The 27992-nt window shown below is 46.6% G+C and overlaps 1 protein-coding gene across 4 annotated transcripts; it reads left to right on the top strand.

Moving 5' to 3' along the window:
• The first annotated feature begins 5 nt into the window (after positions 1–5).
• Positions 6–27976, top strand: farp2 (FERM, RhoGEF and pleckstrin domain protein 2). 4 transcript variants are annotated; one of them, XM_076726671.1, is made up of 28 exons: positions 22–101; positions 747–978; positions 7999–8103; positions 9743–9785; positions 9866–9944; positions 10677–10774; positions 11314–11428; positions 13340–13487; positions 13590–13685; positions 13797–13960; positions 14085–14153; positions 14299–14356; positions 14503–14776; positions 19642–19778; positions 20019–20108; positions 21150–21283; positions 21364–21445; positions 21532–21769; positions 22602–22732; positions 22826–22894; positions 22968–23057; positions 23230–23250; positions 23691–23773; positions 24068–24186; positions 24390–24553; positions 26122–26229; positions 26327–26478; positions 26563–27976. In XM_076726671.1, the coding sequence occupies exons 2-28, from the start codon at positions 778–780 to the stop codon at positions 26654–26656; spliced, it is 3162 nt and encodes a 1053-aa protein (XP_076582786.1). In that variant the 5' UTR covers positions 22–101; positions 747–777; the 3' UTR covers positions 26657–27976. The 4 variants fall into 4 exon arrangements, with proteins under 4 accessions (XP_076582785.1, XP_076582783.1, XP_076582786.1 ...); XM_076726667.1 differs by having other exon boundaries at positions 19642–19826; XM_076726670.1 differs by lacking the exons at positions 23230–23250; positions 24390–24553 and adding an exon at positions 24980–25119 and having other exon boundaries at positions 6–101; positions 19642–19826.
• Positions 27977–27992: the final 16 nt, after the last annotated feature.

Here is a 27992-nt window from a genome sequence, read left to right as displayed (position 1 = left end):
GGGACGAGCCTGAGTGCGCACTCCGTTGGACGACATGGACGGGAGTAGTGTCCTTTCGGTGTTACAAACTTTTAGCGTTTAGTTTGGATACGGGCGAAACGGTGAGTTTTACGTTGTTTTATGAGGATTTTGTCGTGCTTTGATGTCTTAATGTGGCGACTCTTCGAGGGGAAAGCTCGTTTTTAGGAGTTTTAATACTTCGGTTCGCTTGTGGTCGAGTGTCCACTGAGCTCGGTTTCTCCAGAGGAAAATAAACCTCAGCTTTAACTTTCTGAGGGTTTCGTGTAGTTTTGAGTGTCTTTTCGTTGTTTTTTTTCTCGCTTTAGAAATGTTAGAAACGTCTGACCCAGTTCGGCCCAGTTGAGCCGTAAGTCTCCTGAACGCCAAATCTTTTCGGCGTCGTTTCTTTCTGTGCTTTCAGGTCGTCTCCTCTGGCAGACTGCAGCCTTTGCTGCCCTTGAATGCCGCACAGAAAGCTTATATCAGCGGCTGGTCTCAGATCTGTCAGCTGTGTGTGCGGCACGTATATGAATGAGGCTCACATGCCTTCAAACAGCTTCCAGACAGCGTTGCTTTTTTTTGGGAATGAAACATGCAGAAGCTATGTTGAACAGCTCATCACCTGGAGGCGACCTGCAGCCCTAGTTTCATGACAGATGTCCTCACAACACACCACAGAGACTTTATTCCCACCAGCAAAGCTTCGTGAATTCCCCCATGTTTGATGATGATGTCTGTGTTTGCAGGAGTGAGGAGGGGGAGCCGCTCAGAGCAGAAATGGGGGAGATCGAGGGTTCGTACCGGGTCCTGCAGACCCCTGGAACAAGGCTGGGAGCCCAGTTCAATGCTGGTATCAGCACCCTGGAGCCGGGCCAGAGCCTCGGGGGCAACATGATGAGCGGGAGCAAAAGCCATGGGCGAGGGCTGCAGATCCGTGTGCAGGGGCTGGACGAGTCCCAGGAGTTCTTTGATATCGACGTAAGTTTCTCCTCAAACGCTGCACCGCCTCACTGTGTTTAACGGTGCTGACGCCGTGGTCAGCGTGCGGTTTGTTGCACAGCAAGCTGCATCTTACCTTAAAGTCGTGGGTATGTCCTGGTTTGCGTGTGGCTTGGGTTTGTGACAGCTGCCACATGGCTTTGCTGCTGAAATCCCTTCCTCCTTAATGCTTCTTATTCGGACAACTTAGTGTAACTCACCAGGGCACTTTTTAGTGTCTTAGCTGTGATTTCTGCTCCAGGCCCGAGTCGTACTGGTGTACCGTTCCTAAGCCTCGATCATCAAGGAGGTGGATAATATGGCCATCCAGGAGTCAAGCTTGAACATGTTTACATTTACAGTCTAATTAAACAGAGTTATTTACAGGTGTGGGTGTTCAATGGAAACAGAAATTGTTCGTTTTGATTGAGCAACCTGTGTATTCCTCAGTGCTGAGGATGCTTGACTAGACTTGCTTTGATGGGTTTTGCTTTACATGATCAAAACCAGGCTTTACGTTTTCAGTCTGCTGTCATGTGACTCTCTTATTACACTGAATTGATCTACAATTTAACACGAGTGAATCTATATCCAAGAGTGATAGCTGTCATTTTATTTTCATTGTATTTCCTTTGCAGAGAAGTGAACCCTTTTTAAAGATTGTTAGTTGATTCACACAAACCTCTGGACCCGTTTTGTTCCAGTGCTTTCTCCGTGTTTACTTGCCAAGTTGCTGCTGGAGTCATTCAGAAGGCAAATAGGAAGCAATAAGGAAGTCACTATATCAGAGCAAGTTTCCTGTCTTTTCTGTGGCGGGACAGATATCAAAGTGGAGTCTCCACAGTGAACAAACAACCAAGCCAACGGCTGATCGATGGAGGACTTTTAATTTGCAGTGTAATATATTTGGACTTATGGGCCACTAATTCTATTAGAATAAATTAGTGTTATTTAACTTGTGTAGACACTCTGCTCTAAATCCTCATGTAGTCGCAGCAGTAATGGTTCTGGCAGATGTAGCGTGGGGCCACTGCTGAGACAGACATTTCATAATCTTATGCACCATATGTCGTCTCAAAGTCTGAACCTAATAGAATGTGACAGACACGAGTTTTAATTTGTGCGAAGTGGGTCCCTGCACTGCTCGGTGTCAAGGAACAGAAACTTAGAGTACTTCTTTTTTAAGAAGTTTAAGGAAGATATGCAGCCTCACCTATTGAGAGACGTCTGAACTCGGCCTGGAGGGTTCAACGTAAGCTCTGGACCTGGTGTTGAGAGGAGGTGGCGGACAGAAATACATGGCTGCAAAAGGGGAATGACGGCGATCCTGTTGTCAAGCAGACTGCAGTTAGCTGAGAACAAGATGGCCTCTGAGAGATTCTGTTGTTCTCTGTCCAAAACTGCTTAATATTTCTGCTCATTCATACCCTGCAGTCGTGGGCTTGTGGGGGGGTAGTGCTTATGTCTCTGTCCAGAGCGGCTGCAGAAATATACATCCACCGCCTGCCTTATGTTCACTGAAAAGATCCGCCGGTCCAACATATCATTATTAGATTTATGTCTGTGGGCCCACAGTTGCTGAAAAGAAAACGAATGAAGCGGCCGAACTTTTCCGCCTTTATAATTGTAGTTTTTCCTCGTACACACTGTAAGCAAAAATAGCTCCCAAATTGCAGCGTTGAATGTTTGAAATGGTTGTGGCCTTCGAGCAACTGCCTCCCCTCATTGTGGCATTTTGGTTGCTCAGCTGCTCACATACCTTATGCATTTGTGTACAGTCTTTCTAAACTGCCTTCACCTGCTACTCTCACTGTATACTGTGTAGTAAAACACGTCAGCAGTGGACGTTCTGCTCCGTTGTGCACTTGCTCCTGGCTTTGTACTTTTGCAACTTATTGCATTACAGGTTTAATCTCATGCTAATGGAGAACCGCAGGAACATGTGATGTGATAGAACACGCGTATGTATGCTCACATAATGTCGTTATTCTGCAACTGCGCCTGACAAATCAGATCAGAGCGCACGTGCTTTGATCTGCAGCCTTCGTCTGCTGCAGGTACCTGGCATGGTCATCATCAGCAGACATTTGCTTGCATGGCTCTCGTCCACAGGCCCCTCCCACAGCCAGCGCAGGAGAAAGCTCGGCCTTGTGGTTTCAGGACAGAGAGGCAGGGCCGGCAGGGCAGGGAAACACAGGCTCCTTTTATCCGGCACAGCCAGCCCCTTCGCTGGCCGTAACTTCCAGCTCAAAACTCGCAAAAAGGCCGAGGGTGGGATGCGGATCTCAGCTGTGTGAAAACGCAGTACAGTCGGGGCGTCGGTGGGAGGGGATCCGGCCAGGCTTTGCTTTAGTGTTAGCAAACAAGCACATAAATAGCAAGGTTGACAACCAAGTGGGCTGGGGGGAGACGGAGGGGCAGCCCCTGGTGTTAAAAGAGCAGTTCAGAGGGAGCAGCCACAGCCAGTACAAAGTTTGAGTCGGGGTGGTGGGGGAGGGGACGCGCTCAGGGTGAAGTCCTGCTGAAAAGTTTGGAATTTCAGCCACTGGCCTGAAGCAGAAATCCACTTTTTGTTGTTGTCAGATGAAACTAGTCTAACTTAATCTAATGTGTTGGTGTGAAGGAGGATACTTTTACGTGGTGTTTTGATATTTCTGTAACATTTGGAGGCAAAGTTGGATCAGACCAGAACAGTTTGGGGATAATATGAAAGTGTATTTGTGTAATGGAGCTGAATTGGGCTTGTGTTTCGTGTGCCGGCTCAAAAAAAAAAGGAGTACTCTTGCTCTTCATTACAGCTACTACAGCTGAGCACTCAGCTCTACAAAGCACTCACACTGTCCCACTGTGTACTGAAGTGGCTAATTTAATGGCCGGGCCTCCAAGGACTTGTTTAACATCAGAAACAATCCTCTGCTCTGCACATTACTGATCTCTCCTGTCGTTACTGGTCTGATTTTTTTTTTTCTCCTCTCTTTTGCCTTTGGGTGTAATTGGCTGACACTCAGGAGGTCCCAGTTCTCCCTGTGTTTGGCAGGCTTGGTTTGGAGGTATCTAGGTTATACCTGTGACCTGAGCAGAAGGTGCACTAACACACCTGATCCTGTTTACCGCCGTTTATCTGCCAACAAACGCTGTGGCCAGCTGTCCCATGTACGTGCCCTTAAGCCCCAGGTAGTGAAAAGAAATCAGCGCTGGTGATTTAGAATGAAGTTTCCATGAAGAAAGGCATCAGAGGAACGCCGCCATCTTTGACACGTCTCCTCACAGACTTGTGAAAGTGGCCACTGGGGTGCGGAGCTTTAAAATGTGTGTCAGCAGGAAATCTCCTGGTGGCAAGGCCAAAACAATGTCCATCCCACTGTGCAAGATACAAGCCCCAACACCCCCCTGCCGTCAGAAAGAGCTTCTGCTAAAGCGTGCTGCCCTTCACCGGCAGCTGGGGAGCATCAGCTGCTGTGAACCACGTTTAACCTGTCCCGCAAGGTACGCCCAGGCCCTGGACTTGAGCTGGGCTGGATGATATTTGGGTTACCTGTGTTGTTGTTTTCCTCTCTGTGCATGGGAAGGGCGGTCCCCCCTCGTAGCTGGTTGCATTTCAAACCCTGCAGTCCCACCCTCCCTCCCCACTTCACACACACAGGAGAAGATTTGTCTCCCAGAGAAACATCTGTTTGCCATAATCCCTGCTGCTGTCAGGCCTTGATTGGGTGACCCACTGACCTGCCTTAATGGCAGGGCTCAGAGATGAGACTGCGCTCCATCCCACAAGTTGGGTGTGAACAAACTGCATGTGATCTCGCTGTCGCATCACAGATGTGCTGGAGCTAAAAAACGCCAGGCGGCCTTACATGTAGCAGCTGATTTGTGACGGCATGCAGATTCGATTCAGAGAAATGGTGGTGGAAGACGAGGTTGGAAATGTTGAAAAGAGGAGAATCTTTTTTTATGTGTTGTCTAGCATTAATTTTGGGATGACTAATTGTGTTTTCTAATCTTTTAGTCTATAAAACGTCCCACAGCCCAAGTTACCGTATTAACTCGCAATAATTCAGGTGTAATTTTTTATATGTTTTTATAAGAATCATGATATTTGGTTTCATACAGCAGCAACAAGCATGGCTGAAAGTTAAAGTAGGGCTTCTAGCGGCTCCTTGCTGATGGAGTCAGATCCTGAAAGGGGAGCGACTACAGGAGCGTGGAGGTGGTTCAGTTACAAAAGATCACGTGTTATAAACCACAGTAATATGAATGAAGTGCAGGAAGACTGTGGCTGAAAAAGTGTTTAATATAACAAACTTATTTCACCACTTCAAGCAGGAGAACCCGGTTGAGCTCGACGAGAGCCAGAAGTCGCTCTCAGAGAGCTCAACAGCTGTTCGCTCTAAACCAAGCAGACAAACTGCATTGACTCAGCACAGTATCGTCAAGTCTTTGGCAAGTTGTCCTCTGTATTTTGTCATATTGTCAAGAATTTTATTATTGCAGAAATATCCTGAAATATCGTGATACTGCTCGCCCGTACGCAAACCTTTCAATTCGCAGTAACATAAAACACAGAAAAGCAGTAAAGTTACAGCTAGAAACAGGAAATTCTTTGTGTTTTTGTTACATCTTAAACAATCAGTCCACAAAATTGTCATTTAATTTTCTCTTAATCAGTTATTGGACTTGAAAAGGAAAAACAGCATGAACCAGTGGGATCGTATACATCCTGTGTGTGATCGTATACGTTTTACATTTCTATGAAGTTTACGTGTGCTCTGTCGTTTTGTTGCTCTAAGTTCAGGTTTGCCTCGTTGCCTTTGTCACATGGCGTTATTTCTCCCTCGTCTCACTTTTTGTTCCTGCCCTTCAACGCTGAAATGCCGAGCATATGTAGATGGTGGTATCTCTGCAGTGGTGTCATAACTGTGTGTGCAGTAACCGATTACACTCACAGATAACTCGACTCGGTCAGCACAAAGAGGAAGTTATTTGAAGGGAATTCATCAGCACATGTCTGCATTGGCGTGAAGTTCCATGTAGGAGTTATTGTGGATGTGCAGTTGGATTGATCCTGTGCATAATTCACTGCAGCTGCATCGCGTGCTGTGATTTACAGTCGTAGTAACGCGTCCTCTTCGCTCGCTGTCTGGCAGCGAATAGACCTCTGTGAAAATGCCAGGCCTCCCTCTCAGATGGTGGAAGATAAAGCCGAACGTCCCAGAGGAGGACTTCACTCCGCCTCGAGACGAGAGCGCCGTGAATGCAGCGCTACATTCCTGCAGAGGGTTAATGAGTAACACACAGGGAGGGGCGTCTGAAAGCGCTGCAGTCAACACGGACTAGTTCGCTCATGACTGCGACACCAAGGGAAAATCTGTAAACGGTTTCCTCTAATTTGCCGTCAGTCTCTGGTTTTCTTGTCAAACCAGTTGCCTGCATTGTAGTTCTTCACAGCTTTGTACAGACACATTTTAGGGAAGCTGAGAGGTGGATGTATTTTTCGTTTTTATGTCAGAGCAGTGATTAAACTCATATACTTGTACATGGTAACCTAGAGATTAGAGATACAACAGTACTGATATTGGTTTGATACTGACTCCTATAGCTGGTTTGGGGGCCAATCAGGTGCAATTATTTTAATAAATAACAATTCAGTCCTTTTATATCCATGTGTTTATTTGCTACATTTAGTTTTATAAAGTCAGGAAAGCTTCGTCATCAGATCAGTGCTCAGCATGGGCCGATACCGAAGCACAGGTATCGGTATCAGGGTTGAAAATTCACATCGCTGCATCTCCAAAGCTGGTTAGCCTGAGTTTACCCTGGTTTTGTTATAAATAACATCTGAAGGAGGTTAACATTGTGAACCCTTAAGGGAAACTTATGCATGTAAATACTGTCTTACTCCACAGAGAAGATGAAGTTTCGCTCGACTAACTTTGTTTACAAAGCACTTCAGACGTTGGTTCCATCTGCTTGAAGCTCAGTCTGTGCCTACAGTGACTCCCTGTTGAACCGGCGTTCACAGAACACGTCAGACTGAGGCAGAACGCCTCAAAACGTTCCTTACATTTGGCCCCTGATGCCTTCACTCGCTCACCGATGCTGCCTGCACACTGTGTTTGGCCTGCGCTCAAAGACAACTCAGACAAAGTATTTTAACACACCGGTTTCTGCTCTGCGCTCGAGATCGGCTGTAATCAGACACTGTAAATGCACGGAAAAAGGGAATTTTACAGCAGATTCCTAAATTTATGGATGTTGTGTCAGTAGGTTTCACCTGCAATTTATAGATTTTGTGAATGCAGAACATATGATTGTATCAAAGCAATGAAAAGACTAACGACAGTAAATCTCCTGGTGCTCTGCGAGTTGTAATGCTTCGCTTTAGCCAATGCAAAGCAGTTCTTTTTATAAGGCTTTTAAAAATACTATTTTACATTACAACCAGATGTTTGAGGCTATAATTTTCTCAAAAAGTCACAGGCTAGGATTCCAAACCTCAAGTGCAGTGTGTTCTTAGTACATAGTAATTAGTTCTTCGTTTAGTGAAAACAAACCCCAGAGCGTTGAGAAGGTAAACTTCACCAGATTTCCTGCCTGTGACTCTGCTGCGCTCGGTCCGGAGCCGGATAACGGCGAGCGTACAGTAGGACACGTTTTTGCAGTTTGCTCTCTCGTCCAAGTCGAGGCAACTATTTGAATTGACAGATGGAACATCGGCGGCCATAAAACACACAATGAAGTGGATCATTTACAGATGCCAAATATTTTCTGCACCACACAGACAGACGGCGGTTATCCTGCGCCCACTTTGAACACGGCCCCCCTCGCCCCTGAAAAAACGAGCTCTCGGTCTGCTCCAGCCATCGACCTTTGCTGCTGATCAGCTGTTGTTCTTCAGCCTTGTTTCAGTCTAAACAGCGCAGTTTCTCTTTCCATTGAGACGTGTCCTCAGTGGGCTTTTCAGATCTCTGTGTTGACGTAGTAACGATAATAACCATTCCTTCCCTCTGTTGTTTTTCCTCTCAGCCAAAAGCTTTTGGACAGACCCTCCTCTCTGAGGTTTTCCTGAGAGGCAACCTCATGGAGAGTGATTACTTTGGCCTGGAGTTTCAGAACATGCAGATGAACTGGGTACGTATACCAGCAACTGTTTTCTTTTGTTTCCTGTTTGAATCAGACGCTCATGAATATCCAGGAGCGGACGTTCAGATGGATTATAAATGGAAGAATTGAGCGGCGAAGGCAGCCGGAGTTTCAAAGGTCAAAGCCCGATGACAGCGTGACGCGGCTCGGGCTACAAGCTGAACTCTGAGTCATTTCTCAGCCAATCAGTTGCTCTTCGTTAGCTTTCTGCAGCAGTGATGTAGTGTTGTTTTTGCTGGACTTGAGCGCTGTATAATCAAGGAATATTTTTAACTTATCTGGCACACGTGCCCATACACAAATGTCAGACTTTCCATTGTTTTATTCTTCCAGAAACATAAGTGGAATTCAAGACCACCTACAGCTCAAAGCTGTTTGTAAAGCAGAGAGAAGAGACGTGAAACACGCCGCTTGTCTCCTTCAAAGGGAACGAGTCGCTGTTTAGCGCTGAAAGTCGTCCTGCGCTCAGTATGTTCAGCTGCCTGTTTTAAAGAAGCTTTCACATCAGCCTAGCACCATGTTTAAAGAGCAGGCAACAGTAAATATAAAGAAGTAAATGTCTCTAACCCAAAAGGTAAATGGCAGTCTGGGTCAAAGGTCAAATAGTTTCAACTTCTGCAGCTCTGTTTTTCTTTAGCCGTCCCTTTGCAGCGTATGAGAGTCGAATTACTCCAAAAAGAAGTACAGAGGCCTCGTTTTAGCTTTGAGCTAACCCATCAGATGCAGGCAGAGGTGTCTGGAAGCTGCAGCTGATACCAGGTGTGTCAGCTGCTGCTTACCTGCATCAGGTAACACCTTTAACATCCTGTAACTCTACTCAGAAACCTTTAAAGTGTCAGTGAGTATCCTGGTTCGTTTGGCACATCTTACCAAAGTTCTGTGCTTTGCTGATTGTAGGAAAGTAGATTTAGTCATGAACTTAAAAACACATATTATGGGATGTTTGGACCTACTGCTAATGTCAGTTTAGAGGAGTCAATGATGTTTGAAATAGACTGTCCAGCTGCAGCTTTCTGAGAGAAATGACACCACTTAACGTCGTGTTTACATGAGTGAGGGATTTTTTTTTTACTTTGATCCACTAGTATTGTTCCCTCAGTTAATCCATTTATCATTTCATCTTGAAAATATTGAAAAAAGTCCCAAATTTTAGCATTTTTTTGTCTGACCCTCAGTCCAGAACCCAAGAACTGAGTGTTCAGGCTGCTATGAAGTACCGAAGGGAGAATCCTGACACCTGAGAAGCTGGACCCACCAAATGTTTTGCTCCTTAAAATGTCTGAAACAATTCATTGATAATCAAAATAGTTTCATGCGTACAGTGTGTGCTGAGAGAAGGATTCAGGCAAATATCAGCTGATGCCAGTTTCTCAATATATCTGTCTGGATCGCACACATTCCTCGCTCAATCAGGCCCAGATGGAAGAGGGCAAACAGGCTCCTGCCGTGAGAGCGTGGAGCCACTTCTTGCCCACAGCATTGCTTCATGCTCTGCTATCATCTCCACGCTGACACAACGTACAATCACTGTGCAGCGAGGCGTCATTTAGGGTGGAGCTGTCACCACCTGTCACATTCTGTAAAAAGTTCTCAGAATATTGTGAAGATCGTATTTCTTTCTCCTCAGGTTTGGCTGGAACCTACGAAACCCATCATGAAGCAAGTCAGAAGTAAGTGAGCGTTAGCGTTAGCTCGGTATTAGCTCCTAATGAGGATTCGTGCGCTGACGATCCGCTTTCGTGTTTTTCAGGACCAGCAAATGTGCTTTTTAGACTGTCGGTGAAATTCTTTCCTCCAGACCCCGGTCAGCTGCAGGAGGAGTACACCAGGTCAGTCACTGTCATTTCCTACTGGATATTACTTTCCTCTCAGCGGCTTTAGGAACGATGGTTTTTTTCCTCTTCTCGTGAAGCTCATGATTCTGGTTTTCAGGGCATCATGATATTTCCTCTCCTGAAAATGTTCATGAGTCAAAGAAATAAAAAGACTACAAAGAGCAGAATTTCAGTTCAAGGTTTATTGTTTGTTTTTATATTAGAAAGGCCGACAGGGAGCGAAGACTCTGATGTGCAAATCTGCAAGAACAGCGACCATGTGTGGATGTATTTCCAAAACTATTAGAGTTTCACATGTGGATGCGAGTAAGAGTGTAATTACATAGATGAATGATACGTGTGTATTTCTGTTTGCGAAGCCACACCTTAGTTTGTGTTACAATTATACCAGTTCTCCCATGAAACCACCGAGTAACAACTGGTTTCTGTAGAAGTCTGAGCAGCTGATGTGTCGGCCTCCAGGGCTGCTGGTGCTGTGAATGTGTACCGTGATGAAGAGTCATCCTATTTGTGTAATTGACTATGTTTTGCCATTATTGAGCTTTATTACCATTTACAGGAGTCTAAGATGTTTGACATTTGTTCTGCAGGGTTAATGAAGTTCCATGTGAAGTGGGCCAGCAGTTTTTCTGTAATCCAAACAAACAGACGTGAAACTTAACTTTTATTGACTTTTCACGAGCATAAACAGATGAACACTAAGCCTGTGTTTGTGTTTTTTTACAGGTACTTATTCTCGCTGCAGATGAAAAGAGATCTGATGGAGGGCAGGTTGATCTGCACTGAAAATACTGGAGCCCTGCTGGCCTCTCACCTGGTCCAGTGTAGGTTTCAGCTGAGATTTTTCCTGCAGTATTCGTTTTGTTTGTTTGGCGGGGACGTAATCGATGTAGATATATTGTGCCAGATTAAGCCGACTCGCTCCGTGGCTCCATTTCAATGTCATGCTTCATTATTTCCAGCATGTTGCATTAGGCGGCTTTGATGGAGCACACACACACAAACAGTCGCGCTAATGCACACATACAGGGATTCACATGCTAAGCTAAGTTATTTTTCTCTGTATTGCATTACACAGAGAAGTGTTTATGTATTTTGTCTTCATAGATATAAAGGGGGTGGACAAAATAATAGACACACCTGTCAGTGTAATGCAGTATAATACAACAGCACCACAAGCTGCAGCCTCCAAAATGGTCAAACAGTTGAAGCAACAGTGCAGCTCATACTGAGTGTCGGTGGTTTAAAATCCTTTTAACACCAGTTTGCACACACTCAGGATAAAGTCGGTAGACCTCGCAGAGGACACGTTTACCTTGATGTGCGCTGAGAAACTGAAGTTTTGCTCTTCCTTAACCCACAGCGGAGATCGGCGACTACGATGATGCAGCAGACAGAGACTTCCTGAGGACAAACAAGCTGTTGCCTTATCAAGAGAAGGTGCAAGAGAGGATCATGGAGCTCCACCGCAGGCACCTGTAAGCCCCCCCGCTCTGTCCTGCTCCTTTTTCATGTTTAGCTAAAGTTGTGTGACGTCATGTTTGTATTTCTAATCATGAATCTGTCTTTCCATCACCTGTCTGCGCCTCTTCGGTTGTGGGTGCGTCTGTCCTTTCATTCGTGATACATCCCGAGACGCTGCGTAAAACATAAATAAAAGTGTGATCATTTGGAGTTTTTTAATCCTGCATAAGCACTCTGAACAGGGTGAGTCAGGACGTATGGCAGTTTGATCTGAGCCAGCAGTTCTCAGCCTTTCCTTAACCTCAGTAACGTCGTCAGTCGACTTCCAGCTGCTTCAGCCCAGCGCCCGGCTGCCAGCAGGCTGCTCCGTCGCAGCTGCTGACTGGGCACTTCTGCTCCACTCTCTTGTGCACCGTTCACATTTTTTTCATGGTTTTCTTTTGTTCTGATGCCAGTTAAGCTATAGCAAACTTAGAATAAAAGTGCTGTGCTCTGGTTACATTTGTTTGTTTGTGGAGTGCAGGTACACAAACAGCAGCTTCTTCAGAGTAAGCAGCGTAAAAGTGGCTCATTTCTCTCTACTCCTGAGCACACGTTAAGTCAGTTTGAAGCCAGTTCACTCTGTGACGTGGACACAGCTCGGCCCTCTCACAGGAGCGAGGTCTGTAATATTGTGGGTTAAAGTGATTCTCTGCTCTGAATGCAGTGGAAGTCACAAACGAGCAGCTTCGCAGCAGAGCGGTGTCACTGAGCAGCGACAGTGAAACATTTGGGCAACACTCGCCGTTAGAAGAAGTGGTGAAAAAAGCAGGTTCTCCCGAGTTTACATAAACCCACTTTGAGTGAGTGCATTTGTTTTGACTTGTGGATTCATGCGAGCTGAACGTTTGGAGCCACTCTTTCCTGAACATTTTTTAGATAAACGTTGAGCGAACCACAAATATTGAGTCTTAACTGCACGTCGCCACTTCCAGCGTTTTTCGGCCGTCTCAGATTCACATCCCACAAAAGGCATCACACGAATCACCGTTTCTGGAATTTATAAACAGTGGCACATTGTCTATGCCCCCTTTCAATGTGGCTTTAAACACAAATGTTTAGTGTTAACTATGACGAGGTAACTGAACGAGACAACTGTGTTCTTGCTAAACAACCATAATGAGAGGGTTTACCCCGCTCCACCGTCCCGGCTCGGACAAAACCACTCGCTGCACTTTTCCCACCACCAGCCTCGCTGTTAGCTCAGGACTGTCCTGTGGCCAATAGGGGCTCTTTTCAACCCAGTGTATTAGGTGGCTCTAAAGACCTTTGCTAATCTCTTCCCTTGGTTGCCAGTGTGGAAGCGCAAGCGGCGAGTTCCCTGGCCTAATCCCCAGCTCTGGCCGGTCTATTAGCCATAAGGCCAGTGGGGCAGGGGAGGGCCCTAAGGAGATTTCACCGCTTAACGGATGAACAAAATTAGAATGTGGTGATGATTGGATGGATATGTCCTCCTAACATACTGTTTGGTTGTAATCACATGGTTTTAGATAAGATGCCTCTCAAATCCTGGAAGTTATAAGAGAATTAAGGACACACGTCTCCAAATGTGAGTCGTGATTGTTTGAATTAAATCAAAGAGAAAGCAGAATGGACACGAGGCTCCACACTGCTCTGTGTGCGAAGGCCTGGCCGCCTGTGATTATCAACACAACTAAAGCATTCAGTAATTATGCTGGAATCCAGTGCAGACAGAAGAAGGCCAGTTCCTCTGCTGTTGACAGGATGTTGCTGTTATTGGATGAGATTGAATTAAATTTTGGTCAGTTTACACTAAGAATTCCTGCACGTGATCAGCACTGAGTTTTTGTGTGTTCTCAGTCAAGCTCACGCCGTGAATGTCGCTCGAGTGAAGAGGACATGTTGTGTGTCTTTGTCCGCTCCAGGGGCCAGACTCCAGCTGAATCAGACTTCCAAATCCTGGAGATCGCCCGTAAACTGGAGATGTACGGCGTGCGCTTCCACCCGGCAGCCGACCGAGAAGGCACCAAGATCAATCTGGCTGTTTCTCATATGGGCCTTCAGGTCTTTCAGGTGACTGCTGCTCTCATACCAGCCGCCTCTTCTGTGGTTTTGACTGCGAGTCACTAACGGTGCTGCCAAAGCTAATTTCTTTCTCTTTGCTTTTTCTCTCAGGGCTGCACCAAAATCAATACCTTCAATTGGTCCAAGATTCGCAAACTGAGCTTCAAGAGGAAACGGTTCCTGATCAAACTCCACCCAGAGGTTCACGTACGTATCAATGAGGAGATTCACGGCCTTATTCAGAAGTTAATGTCTTATTTTAACATCCGCCGTGAGGGAGTTTCACTGAGCGACTTCTTTCTCTGCGTTTGTTTTCAGGGGCCCCATCAGGACACACTCGAGTTCATGATGGCCAGTCGAGACCAGTGTAAAATCTTCTGGAAGATCTGCGTGGAATACCACTCGTTTTTCCGTTTGTTTGACCAACCGCAGCCCAAATCCAAAGCTATCCTCTTCACCAGAGGCTCTTCCTTCAGATACAGGTGATAGATTACGACACGAAGACGAGGGCATGTGTCAGCTTTAATGCTTCTTCAGAGGAACCTCTGGGTTTCTTGTTTCAGCTGTTTTCTTATTCAGTGTTTTGATTAAAACTCTCTCCGTCAGTGGAAGGACCCAGAAGCAGCTCGTGGAGTACGTCAGGGAAAACGGAGCAAAGAGGACGCCATACCAGAGGTGTGTGTTTCCATATGCAGTACGCACACTGTGTGTAGGGAAGACCAGCTGTTTGCTTTACTAATTCTTCTTAAGTGTTGACTCAGAAATGTTTCCCTGCTGCATTCATGACAATAACTCTGCCATTGAATTGCTTCTTGTGCAGGAGGAACAGTAAAATACGAATGTCTGCTCGCTCCCTCGCCACAGACGTGCCAAAACAGGTCAGTGGTGCTGCAAGGATGATGCATTTGTGCAAGAAATGACAGACAAGTCCACATATTGTGCTCTAATGAATGAAGTAATACAGTTGTCCTCTTTCTCCTTCCTCCATGGCTGTCTTCCTTGTCCTGTCTGTTACTTGTTTCAGAGCTTGTCATTCAATGACAGTCTCAGGGCCCCAGGCTCTCCTTCCTCTGCTGCTGTGTCCTTCTACCCAACACACATCTCAAGCATTCTCCCGCGAACTGAACTCCAGCCTCTGCCCCAGCCTTTGTCCACACTGAGCCAGTCTCCAGCGCCTCCCCAGCAGCACCAGCACCAGCAGCAGCAGCCTCAGTCCCCTCTGCAAGCCACCAGACCCCCCAGCCCTCCGAGGGAAGATCCTGTCAAGGCTGCTCCCCCGTCTCACTACGCTTTTCAAGGTGCCCCTAGCAATCAGGCAGCAGGACACTGCAGCCCCTTGTTTGTGTGTGTAGAGAGCGGCACTTCCCAGTCACAGCCCTCCAAAAATGGCAATGAGGATCATGAGCACGGTGGGAGGAGGGGGACCGGGTGCTCGGTGGGAGGGGGTGGAGGGAAGAGGAAGGGCGTCCTTACACCTGAGGCCTTTGAGGCCGAGCTGTTGCGTACGAAACAGAATCCCTTGTTCTCGATGTCCAGCTCGCCGCTGCATGTCACCGAGGAGTTCATAGATGACGATCCCACCGAGATCTCCTTTTACGGCGGGGGGGCCGAGGCCTTCTCTTTTGGGCTCGATGGTAAAGTAGATCAGTTTGATTATGTCGAGGAGTCTGACCTCAGCAAAAACAGGATCTTTAGTGTGGGCATTGAGGACCTGAACGGGAACACTAACCCCTTCCCTGACAGCATCGTCGGTCATTCAGAGACCAGCTCTTTGGTCAATAACCGCTCCGAGTGCAGCTCCCTGGACAACCTGGGGCTCAGCTCTGCGGGCGAGTCCATGTCCGTGGGTTACGGAGGCAATGACTCCTCCTCTCTTCGCCTGCCAGGCTCTGACATCCAATCAGAGGCCAGCTCCATGGTCAACTTCCCAGCGTACTCTGTGCGATCTGAGAGCAGCTCCGCTGTGCAATTCAGTGACCTGGTGGAGCAGCTGGAGCAGCTCAGCTACCCGCCCACAGCCACCGAGGGCTCCGGGAACGGCACCTCGGACTCAGACTCCGACTGGGGCTCTGACAGCGTCCTCCCCCCCGAGCAGAACCTGTTTTACAGTAATCCGCTGACGGGGAGCAGTGGGCTGGAGGGGTTCCTCCTTCAGTGCCACAACCTGCAGGCTTTGGCGCTCGCAGACCCCTCAGGACCCCCTCACGTTAAAATGTAAATCACGTATCCTTGTAGCACTTGAGGCCTCAGTCCGGGGCTGTACAAATTGTAATTAATAATGATAATAAGCAGCATCGACGTCCTTCACTCTTTCATGCAAACAAAGCTTCGTCTTTTGTCCTTCTCACAGAGCTTCAGATTATCATCAGATAATAACAAAGATGGTTTCACGGTGAAGCTGTGGAGCTGGTGCAGTTGGCGTCCTGCACTCATCTGCGCTGATGCACGTCTTCGTAGCGTTCACTTGTGAACTGTCACGTGCTTCCTCTGCTGCTGCACGTTGGTTTTCTGCGGCAGCTCGTCTTTTTGTTTGTCAGTGATCGGACGTGGTGTCAGTTTGTGGTGCTTTTTTCTTCCAATCACTCCGTCTTCTCATGAAACTGGGCAAGATTTCGCCTCAGTTTTCACGACACTCTCGAGTGAAATAGTCTTCTTTCATTTTTAGAGCAAATGTTGATGCATTTTGGGGAAATGCAAAACATTTTGTGCTTTTACTTTTGAAGCTTTACATCTTTTAATGCACACTTCACATCCTTAAACTCTAATGTACTCATTAGTACTCATAGGAATGTCTTGTTAGATTTTTCTGAACACATAATGTAACTCAGGATGTCAGAAAAATGATGTTCTGCATCGACCTTCTGATCTGATCGCTCAGTAGTTTCAATTTAATGAAACAGAAGTAGCTAAAGAAGGAAATTTGTAATTAATGTAGAGTTTTTTATGATGATTTCTACCAATATTTTAACTCACTTGACCAATAAGTAAGCTTAGAAATGTGTTACCTTAATTTACAGAGTACTTAACAAATGCTTAACTACTATTTTCATTACTAGTGATCGTCATCATCATCATCTGGCTTTAAATTCTCATTTCTTAGATTCTTCTTCTTGTGCGGTTTTCCCAGTAGACGGTAATCATTAATCGCTCTCTTATCTAACGTGTCCAATCTCAGGGTAAAAATAAATCTGAAAGTCGTCCAGGTTCAGTGATCCTCTAAAAATCAGGACGTGCCACGGAGCCGTTTGCACTCGTGTGCTTCACTGACACCTGCTGGCTGAAGTCAGCGTCCTCACAGCAGACGTTCAGGAGGTTCATGATGTCTGAAGGATAAAAAAAAAAATTATTTCACCAAAACAGACACCAACTAACACTTTTGCTTTATGCTGAGCTCAGTTGAAGAATGTAAGCAGTGTGCTGATGAGCCGCCAAGCTCACTGTTAACACCACTTTCTACAAAAATGAATGTATCCTCTTACATGTATGTGTGTAAGGCCTTGTGCAACAGTTAGTACAGCTTGTATAAAAGTGTTTGACACTTCCTGATTATTAACACTCAGAATGCAGAGCATCGAGATGTAGCGCTTTTCAACGTGAGAAACCTTCAGTAACTTCCAGGAAACCCTTTGGATTTAGTCAGTGAGGCTTTACTGAAGCCTTCGTCCACGATCAGAGACGGATGTCGCTTCGTCTCTCTTCTGGCATGTGGCCTTTGGCGTGTTTTGGGGTTTTGGCATTAGCTGTCTTCAGGGTGCTGACGACACGCTGTTCTGTGTGTTGGAAGGAAACGGGGGTCTTTTGCACATTAGTTATGAATTTCTCTTTTATGTTAGCTGGATTTTTGTCACATTGTTTTGTAAGTATAGGAACAAAAGGCTGCTGTCATGTGGTGAGTTGCTAACATGCTAGCATGCACAACGCTCGGCGCCTCAGAGACGGATCTGTGGTGCCTGACCTCGTCCAGTCTGCGTTAGAACTAATTTACTTGTGCCGTAGAACAAAAAAGCGAATGTTGACTCGATATCAGCCGATCAGCAGCGTTTGGTAACTGATGTCATTTTCTTCTCCGGATTTCTGATTTGATTAAATTTTTCACGCACGAAGGCAGACTTCACTCGGCTTTTGCAGCGCTTTCTGTCCTCGTCACTTTTCGTCTTGCACCGCAGTGCCTTAAAGCACCTTCACTCTGTCCATGCAGCGTGCCTTCATGTGCATCTCAGGCGTACGCTCCTGGTGAGGTGTGTCCGGTGAGCATCAATGGGGAAAAAGGGGCTAATTAAATCAAGAGCTTAGCAATCAAGAGACAACTGTTAAATACTCACAGTTCTCATTGTCATTTTAAAGGATGGCAGGTGGCCATTTTTATTTTTCTCCTCACAGAAACTCTCTTCAGCCTCGAGTGTGAACAGTTGTTTCTGTGTCACCTTGGAGAGTTTGGAACATGATTCTGTTTCCGCTGCCATCAGTTGAGCCAGCAGACCGTTTAGATTTGGTCGATCTGATCAAGGTTTGTCTCGATGGCTTTTTCCTTATTTTCACCTTGAGTCTTTTCCTGCCATGTGATTCTTCCCACATCTCAACGACCGACAGGGCTGACCGTTACGACCAGCTAAGCTAACTGCACTTAGGCATCAAGTAATCATCACTTAATCCTGAACATGTATACTGACTTATTATAAACAACCTGTACTTAATGTTTGTATGTTTTACTCTCAAGAATAAAGTAATCACTTTTGGGTACCATGAATGTCAGACTTAAACTTCTTTTTGGGATTCAGACTGAGATCAAACACTCGATGGTGATGTAATTCCTTCAGCTGCTTTAACACAAACCTCAGCGGTGACACTCGTTCGTTTATTGGCCAGAATGAAAGATTGTCCAGATCATTTACCGCTGTCTTCACACCAAACGCTTACGGCTGTGTTGTAGACATGAGAGAGAGGAAAAAAAACCTTTGAGGTTTTGGGGCTTAGAAACCAGAAAATATTGTGTGTAGGTGCGCTGTTTTAGCTTCATGTCCCAAAGCATTTGAAACTCCTCAGGACCAACTCATGACATCAAGTCTTTAAAAGCTGGTTTCACAGGCCGGAGCAGTTTACTGCAAACTCAGCCCTTTATAGTGTGAATGAGCGGATCACATGTCCCTCAGGAGAAGTTAATTATTCTTTAAGCGTGGCGTGCTGCTCGGCGGATCAGAAAAAGAAGCCTGTATGCAACAAGTCAACACACACGCCGTCGTTTTCTAATCGAGGCAGCGAACTGGCGTGTCGTTGGGGGCTGGGTCGGCCTCGTACACAAGATTCCTCAGCCTAATTCCAGCTGAGTGTGTGTGCTCCCTGTTTGGACAGGCTTTGTGCCAAGTCATTCCACAGCGGACCTCGTCCTCCTGCTGTGGAGCCCGACGTCCGTCCTCCTCCCCTCTCATGTCGGCCCCCGTGGGCCACTTCACATAAACTATAAACAACTGTTTGCCCTCCAGACGAGCCGCATTCCTGATAAGTCTTAGCGTGAGCAATTATTTCCGGGTCGAGCCGTGACTTTTTTTCCTCCCAGCCTTCCCCCGCTCCTTTTTTTTCTCTCTATTAGAAGTGGAAGAACAGCTGTGGTGACCTGTGACTCAGAAAAGAGGATCGCCCGGCGTTTCATCTCCCTGTTTTGTCTCCTGATTTGTTGTGCAGCAAAAAGCTCACAAGCAGAACAAAAGCAGCCGAGCCCGTCCTCTGAAACGAAGCGGGCTCGTATAAGTTGGCAGTGAATCATTTGTCCTTCTTGCAGAGGGCTCTGAAAACAATGGCAGGGGAAAAAATGTGGGAACCATTACTCGCCTTGGTCCGCTCCGCCGTCTCCCCTTTCATTTGTGGCCAACGTGTGTGATGAACCGTTCACTTGTTTGTCTTTTAAAATGTGCTCCACTTTTCGGAGAGGAAATGGGATAATGGTGGAAAAACAGGTTAGGTGAAGACAAAGCTTACTGTTCGATGTTTGACTGGATGCAGCTCGTAGCACCTTCACAGATTGTGTTAAGTTTGTTTGTTCGAGTCCCTGAACCTTTGTGACTTTACTTTTCACTGTCCTGACACTCATCTGACTTTAGGATGTCATTTTTATGACTTGGACGATTTTAAACCAGTGTTTTTTCTTTCTGTCGTCCTTCCTCCACAGATTCAGTCGTGGACAGCCCTCAGCTCTCGCCCCTCAACCTCAAAGGCCCCCTCTGCCTCTCACCCTCCTTCCAGATGTCGACCCTCAGCCTGCCGGGCCAGGCCCCGTCGCCCCTGCAAAGCCCCATCCTGAGCGAGGTGGGCAGCAATGCCAGGCTAGAGGAGGAGGAGGAGGGCAGGAGGAAGGTACACTGCTTACATGCCACCCTTCCACCCCCTGCCTCAAAACCCCTTGTAAGAGTAGAAATCACTGAAGGGCGACTTTTTTCAAACTTTCTGTAGTGTGTCAGAGGAGAGGGAGGAAAGGTTAAGCTCTTCTCATGGTGGGAATGTTGTCCATCACTCAGCGTTTAAACTCATGTCCCTCCTCTTCCTCAGCGATATCCCACCGACAAGGCCTACTTCATTGCCAAAGAGATTCTGACCACAGAGCGAACGTACCTGAAGGACCTCGAGGTCATCACTGTGGTGAGTTTCTCTAAAAACGCTTTTTAGTGTGGATTTACCAAAGACGTGCAAAACGATGTTGAAACAATGTGGTTCAAAGGATAACAAAATGCTTTTAAACTTTCTATGGAAGCAGGCTCTTGGCTGTCACTTTAATGATATTATGTAATGCACAAGATTGACCTTTCCCATCGTAAAGATCTGCTAAATGTTCATCAGTCATCGGTTGAAGGTTTTTCAGGCTTTAGCCTCTTTCCAGCAGCGGTCTTTTAGCCTGCAACTCTTCAAGATTTGATGCCGGAGTTGACAATTTCTGAAGGCTGTACGAGAACCAGAAATTCCCAAGTTGACCCTGAATTGTCAGTTTTTAGAAATATATTCTATAGAAATATTGCACATTATTCACTCCTCAGCACAGTTACAGGACAGTAGAGGTCCAAAAATTTTGCTCCTGAACACAAAAAGACCTTGAAATGTACAACCTGGAACCGAACGGGATCCGTCTATTATTTGAAAGATGGGACCCGGACACATGCTGGACCTAAACCCAGTGGGGAGACACAGACCCAACCTGACTGCTGTTAACAGTGTAACCTAGTGGAACATGAGTCGCTCTCCCCTCTTTGCCTGGCTGTGACACATAATCCCTCCTCTTTACAGAAAGTAGGTAACAATCATCCAGGTTTTCTGGTGGTCCTCTCTTCTTGCTGACTGACAGTGTGTCTAATCCACTCAATATTAATATTTCAGCTTTAAAGTCCACGTCTAGCCACAGTGACGGAAGACAAACACGACTCGCTGGAATCAGCTTTGTAGTTTTGCTGTATCTGTAATAAGAAACACGACTTTGACTGTTGATGATCGCTTGTTTTCTGCTGTGGATGCTAACGCTAATATTGCTAATTTGCTATCATTCGTGCTTTCTGAGACGAGTCTGTTCTGGCTCCTGTGGTTTTTGAGGAAGCCTGACTTTTTCATCCTGGATCATGTTGACAAAGCGTTCTGTTCATGAGGAGAGTGCATGCACCAATGGTCTGTCGTCCCTGTCCTGCTCCCACTCAGTGGTTCCGCAGTGCTGTGATCAAAGAAAACGCCATGCCCGAAGGCCTGATGACCCTCCTCTTCTCCAACATCGACCCCATCTATGAGTTCCATCGAGGCTTCCTCAAGGAGTTAGACCAGAGGCTGGCTCTCTGGTGGGTGCTGCTTCACTGTTTCCTCTGTGTTAAACTGTGTGGAAGCCTGCAGTGAGGTGATAATCTGCCTGTTTCCTCAGGGAGGGACGCTCTAACGCTCACGTCAAAGGGGACTACCAGAGGATTGGTGACGTGATGCTGAGGAACATGTGTGCTCTTAAGGTGACGACGCTCTCCTCGCTCTCCTTTACATGTTCAATGCAGAATGTCCTGGAGTTCACGCTGCACGTGTTCATTTGTGTCCTCAGGAATTCACCAGCTACCTGCAGAAACACGACGAGGTGTTAACGGAGCTGGAGAAAGCCACCAAGAGGCTGAAGAAGCTGGAGACGGTCTACAAAGAGTTTGAGCTGCAGAAAGTCTGCTACCTGCCCCTCAACACATTCCTGCTCAAGCCCATCCAGCGCCTCATGCACTACAAGCTCATCCTGGAGAGGCTGTGCAAGCATTATTCTCCCACCCACCGCGATCACGACGACTGCAAGGGTCAGTTTCCCGTAGCTTCCTGTCAAACATCGCACAGGAAAACAAAGAGCGTTCACGGTCGAAGCAGGTCCAGGCGGTACATTTTGAACCCGACTGTCTGCCTCTGAACTGTGACTCGCTGTAATATTACAGTTTTTCCGGTTCATCTTTCATAGCAAACAAATAGAAACAAGATGGTGACCTGATGTGATCAAGCTGTTATCAGACTGCTTATACTGTAAATTAGATTTTTATTGCTTTCTGTCACATTAGGTCATCATAGTGATAAATTCTTCAGTCATCACACACACCTTGGACCCCTTTTATCACGTTCATGGCGTCCACAGGTGGTCATTAAGGTGCCGGGGAGCGGCTTTACAACAGACATTTACTTATGTGTCATAGTTTTATGAATGAAAGGGAACCTGGAAGCTTCCTTGTTCCTTGACCGTGAAGGTGGACTCCATCTTTTTCCTTCCAGTCTGTAGACAGAAGGTGTGTGTGTGCACCTGCGTGTGTGTGTGTGAGTCAACCATCATACTGTGATCCATTCGGTACAGTCCTGACGCAGCGTACGCGGTCGAATGGCTGCAGAGACATGAAATAAATCCTCATTGCTTTTGTTGCCTGTCATGTTAACAGTAGTGCAGGGGCGACAGCGCTGTGCTCCTATTGGTTAATGTCTCAGAACACGTCGCAGATGTAAAGTCGTCATGTGAACCTGTTGACACGCTGCGACAGACCCGGCACTCATTTTCACTCCAGACGCTTTCAGAAGACTCTTCCCTGTTGAGGTGGTTTCAGAGACGCTGATGAAACCGTTCTGGACTCACACGCTTTGTTTTTCTTCCAGAGGCTCTGAAGGAAGTGGCTGACATCGCCACTCAGCTCCAGAGCAGTCTCATCCGGCTGGAGAACTTCCAGAAGCTGACGGAGCTGCAGAGGGACCTGATTGGTATAGAGAACTTAACGGCGCCGGGCAGAGTGAGTGCAGTGGCGCCCGGCGGAGGGCAGGGGGTGCTGGGAAACCGGCTGAAAGTGTGACACGCAGGTCTGACTGGCTTCTTGTGTTTTCAGGAGTTCATACGAGAGGGATGTCTTTACAAGCTCACCAAGAAAGGACTGCAACAGAGGATGTTTTTCCTGGTTAGTGCAAAACTACTCTCACTTTAACCGCAGTCGAAGCTCCGACACTCACAGCTCGCTGTCGTCTTTTCAGTTCTCCGACATGCTGCTCTACACAAGCAAAGGCGTGACGGCCACCAATCAGTTCAAAGTGCATGGCCAGCTGCCCCTTCACGGCATGATCGTGAGTATATAAGCTCCAGTTCACCTCCTCTGACGTGTGTCCCTCGCTAACCTTCATCAGCTCCCACTGCAGCTCTGGTGATGGTGTTGTCAGTATGATCTGCTGAGTGTGTTGAGAAGGGAGGGCCTGGGTCTCCTAACTTTGCATGTCTCTGCTTCACTCCTGGCTGCAGCTCATAGTGCTGGATGCACCGGTAAGTCCTCTGAGCTCTGCCAGCTTGGATGCCCAAACCCTACCCTTCTTCTCCCATGCTTGTGTAGACAAATCACTCAAAAAGCACACCTGGCAGATTGCTCAAGATGCAGAGTCACGTCAGTCCTTGCAGCCGTTCGTGGTTGTATAACAAGCCCGAACAAACCACGGACGTCTCAGATGGTGAGACTTAAGCAGGGCGTAGTGATGTGACGATCAGACAAAACTGATAGGTGTGTTTTGGCTAAATGAGACACGAGCTCATCGTGGCTCTCCACAGACATAGAGCTCCAGTAGAGTCTTTGGCAGGTCTGTCTGTGACTCCAGTCAGACTCTTGTTTTCCCTTCACTCCTCAGATCATTTGTACGTTAACAGATGTGTTGGGACTGAATGCGTCCAGTGTTTGGCCAATGCTTTCTGGATTCCTCTGTTGTTTGCAGGTGGAGGAAAGTGAAAACGAGTGGTCGGTGCCGCACTGCTTCACCATCTACTCTGCTCAGAGGACCATTGTGGTGGCTGCCAGGTGAGGAGTGAAGCTTTTCTGTTGGACTTCAAGTTCAACTGTCGTGTTCCCGAAATGATATACAGAGAATCACTTATATCATGTGGATATATATGAAGCTTCAATTAATCTCTTGTGGAAAAACATAAATTTGGATAATTTGAAGCTGCTTATTTCATGTTAAGAATGATGTTCGTAATAAGAAGCGCAGCTCAAGAGAAACCACCCAGTTGCATCGTGTTGTTTGTTATTTTATCTTAAACAGCTTCTCAGCATGTGTGCGTCAGTTCTGTCTGTGTGTGTGTGTGATTTCAGCTCTAAGGTGGAGATGGGGAAGTGGATCGAGGATCTGAACATGGCTATCGACATGGCCAAGAAGTCACAAGAGAAATCCAGCATCTTCCTCGACGCTGGACTCGGCGATCACTCCAACCGTAAGACCTTCTGTTGACCTCAGTTTTATGTGAAGATGGACAGCAGTGAGAGGACTTAATGAGTGGAAACGTGTGTTTAATGTGACGTTTGTATTCATTTATAGAGAGACTGTCCTTTGGTTAAAGCATCCACTCAAATGTACAGTTGATCCCTTTCCCCCAAACAACTTCCTGTCCCGCCTCCTCCCCTCCTCCTCCCCCAGGATCGTCCGATGAGGTCTCTCTGGAGCAGGAGTCGGAGGATGACATGAACTCTTCCCGCACTTCACTGGACAAGCAGACACACCATCGTGCCAACACTACCATGCACGTGTGCTGGCACCGCAACACCAGCGTGTCCATGTCTGACCACAGCCAGGCTGTGGAGGTACTCCTCCTCTGCCCACATGACCACACACACGCACACACACCGCCATTTACACACGCACCGCAGACATGTGCAGACGTCAGGCGCTCACGTGGAGATGACCTGCGTCCCCTCTGTGAAGGTGGATTCACTGGTCTGGGGTGTTTCACCTTCTAACCCTTTTTTCCACTCATGTCCTCTTTTGTTCTCCTGCTGACTGTTAACACTGTGTTTCTCTTCTAGTCGACCGCTGGAGGCCTCTGTTCTCGTTTTCTTGTGCTCTGACAGGATGTCAGCGATGTGCATGCGAGCGCTTCGGTCATAATTTCTCTGACACTAACATTCTGGCTCCACAGATCTGGACTCGTCTTTCTTTCCCATTTCTTCCTCTCGGAGCTAACATGCTAACACTTTCTCTTTCCTCCTTTTGTCTCTTCATCCTCTCAGTCTTCGGCTCTCCGGCCGTCTCACCAGAGCTTCCTCCTCGTTATCTCCTCGGTCAGGGCCAAAGACCAAACACCATCACACACGTTTGTTGGTACCGAAACCAGAACCTGTCTCTCACTGATTACCTGCGCATGAACCAGGTACTCGAGCCGGTCGTGATGGATTACAAGCAGAGGTCCAGTTACTGTGTGTTCTCCCTCCAGCCTCAGTAGAACGTTTCAGTGGGTGAAAACAGCTGATTATGTATTTAATCGCATGTTGAAATTCAGTGAAAAACAGACACAGTCAGTGTTTCATTGAGATTTCAGCCTGGTTTATTTATTGATGTGTCATATTTTATCTTCCATATCTCAGGAGGTATAAAAACAGATTGCAGCATCTGCACAGAAACCAAAACATCCAGTCCAGTCCAAAATTAGCCAATAAAACAAAGTAAAATAAAGATGATCATAAAATAAAGGAAGGAGAAATAGCCCTGAGGTTTGAGATGTAAGTAAACCGACTGTGCTGTGCTTTACAAACATCCAGGAAACAGAAAAAATCTAGAATTTAAGAGTAGAAACAACCAAACCAATAAAAATAAAAACGCTTTTCATCTGATAATTCAGCATCTTCTCACTACTGAAAATCCTCCAGATATTAAAAAATATGTTAAACACAAACATGAAAGACGATTCAGTTGTATTTAACTTCAGATTCCTGCTTTGTTCTGATGAGCTGCAGAAATATTGAAAGGAAAACGTTTTATTTAAACGTTCGCTCTGTCAGTTATGCTAACAGTTAGCTCGTTGCTCTGGTGGACCTGTTTGTAGAGATGGTTCCTTTACGTTCGGGATGCAGGTCGGCTTCGTCTTCTTCTTCTGGGCTCATCAGAAGTTGCAGCAAAGCTTCCACAGAAAGGACAAATGTCCAGCGAGAGGAACAGGAAAACGTGATTAACCTGAACAAATGAACCCACTTTGAGTTTTAAAGTTAGAGCATGCATCAACATTTTAACAGCTCTGATTAACACACAAACATCATCTGTGTACGTCACAACCAGGCTGTCACACACACCCACAAACCAGTTTACAGTGAGCGTCAGTTCCATCATGTGATTCTCTGTGTCTGACCTTCTCGTCCGCTGCTCTCGCTCTGTGTAGAACCAGCTCTCAGGTTACCTCCTGAGGAAGTTCAAGAACAGCAACGGCTGGCAGAAACTTTGGGTCGTTTTCACCAACTTCTGCTTGTTCTTCTACAAGACTCACCAGGTCAGCAGGCCCGTCCTGAAGTGCATGATTTCATTTAAGACGTGGAACTGAGGCGAGCGGGTCCGTGTTCACAGAGCGTCTCCGTCTGTGTTTGCAGGACGACTTCCCGCTGGCCAGCCTCCCCCTGCTCGGCTACACGGTCAGCACCCCCGAGGAGTCCGACAGCATCCACAAGGAGTACGTCTTCAAACTGCAGTTCAAGTCCCATGTTTACTTTTTCCGGGCAGAGAGCGAGTACACCTTTGAGAGGTACGTGATGCGTTCGTGGTTCCCAGAGCGTTGCCTTTAAGTCGTGCAGCGACAGTTTGAAAACTGCAGTTTTTGTCTCCTCAGATGGATGGAGGTGATCAAGAGCGCCGCCAGCACGACGGGCCGGATGAGCCTGCTCATACCCAAAGGAGGTCCCATGGAGATAAACGGAAACTGAACCGAACATGGTGGATCTGGAGGCTGGGCCTCCGGGACATCAGGAAACTGTCCGCTCGGACGGAAACAACTGGAGACTGAAAGACGCTGCCAGTTTAAGTGTTAACGTTTCTCAGCTTAAGGATTTAATTCTAATGGTCTGTGCTTTGTTTTCTTCATTAATGATGTAAATGATAACGTCTGTTCCTGTATACAGGATATAATGAAAGGGAGACATGTATATTTTGATCTTTTTTTTTTTTTTTTTGCATGTGTAGTGCTCAGTTGTTCATATACACTGATGGGAAATACTGTTGAACGGGACCAACTCAACACAAAGGGTTTAATTTGAAGGACGTTTCTCTTGAACTCACGACTGAAGCTGTGCTGGGTTCAGCGCTGTGCTGCGACTGGGACACAGATGATAAACAGTATGTGGAAAGTGAAGGTACAGGAGAGTGTAAGAGTCAGAGATGTGTGTGAGATGGAGGCGAGCAGAAGGTTCACAGAACGTTGAAAGTCAGTCGGGTTTGCAGATGTTTTAAGAAATTCACGCTGCTGTCGGGACGTCGACGCACTGCGATTTGGGCTTCAGACATTTGGCAAAGTGCACATTTCTGCATGAACTCTTCATGTGCAGCATTTGCTTCTGAAACACCATCTGAGGCTTTATTTGCCTGCGAATGGAAAGATGTCTCAGATGTTCAAAAGGGAGCTGCTCTGCTTAAATCCCCTGATAGTTAGGCAGCGTTACGGCCAGCGTGGTGCCACGTTTCTCTCTTTAATATCAAATGTAATCCAGTGTATCCTGTTTTTATCGTTGCGTAGGGATAACAACTTGAGGAAATGCTGTGTAGTGTTGGATCTGTGTAAAAGTTGCAGGTTTTCCTTCTAAACGAAGAACATTTTGAAGTAACTGTACTTGGTGACGAAGTCCTGCTGTGTGTCAGACTGTTTTAGACACCTTGCAGCTGACTTCTGGGAGACACCGGTGACGCTTACTGTCAGTTATATAGTGCGCTAACTGCAACCATGGTATTATTTGGTATATTTTTTCATATGAAGACTGGAATCTTTACCCTCTGTGTGTGTGCGTGTGTGCGTGTGTGCGTGTGTGTGCGTGCAGAGAAGCCACTGGAGTCGTAACTTAAGGTGATGATGGAGGTCATCTCCAAACCATCTGACATTCTGTGTGTAAGAGACTGACTGTTGCACAGTTAACATACAGTGTGTTCCTCCTATTTATTGTCTAGCATGTCATCGGGGCGCTGAAGGCCCTCGTGTAGTCCTCATGTTATTCCATTGAAAACCTAACAAATAAAAACGGTTCAGTTACACTTTCTGTGGCTTTGTGTCGG

The sequence above is a fragment of the Chaetodon auriga genome, chromosome 3, assembly GCF_051107435.1.
Source record: "Chaetodon auriga isolate fChaAug3 chromosome 3, fChaAug3.hap1, whole genome shotgun sequence".
NCBI classification, from domain to species: domain Eukaryota; kingdom Metazoa; phylum Chordata; class Actinopteri; order Chaetodontiformes; family Chaetodontidae; genus Chaetodon; species Chaetodon auriga.
This window is presented reverse-complemented; position numbering and strand designations above follow the sequence as displayed.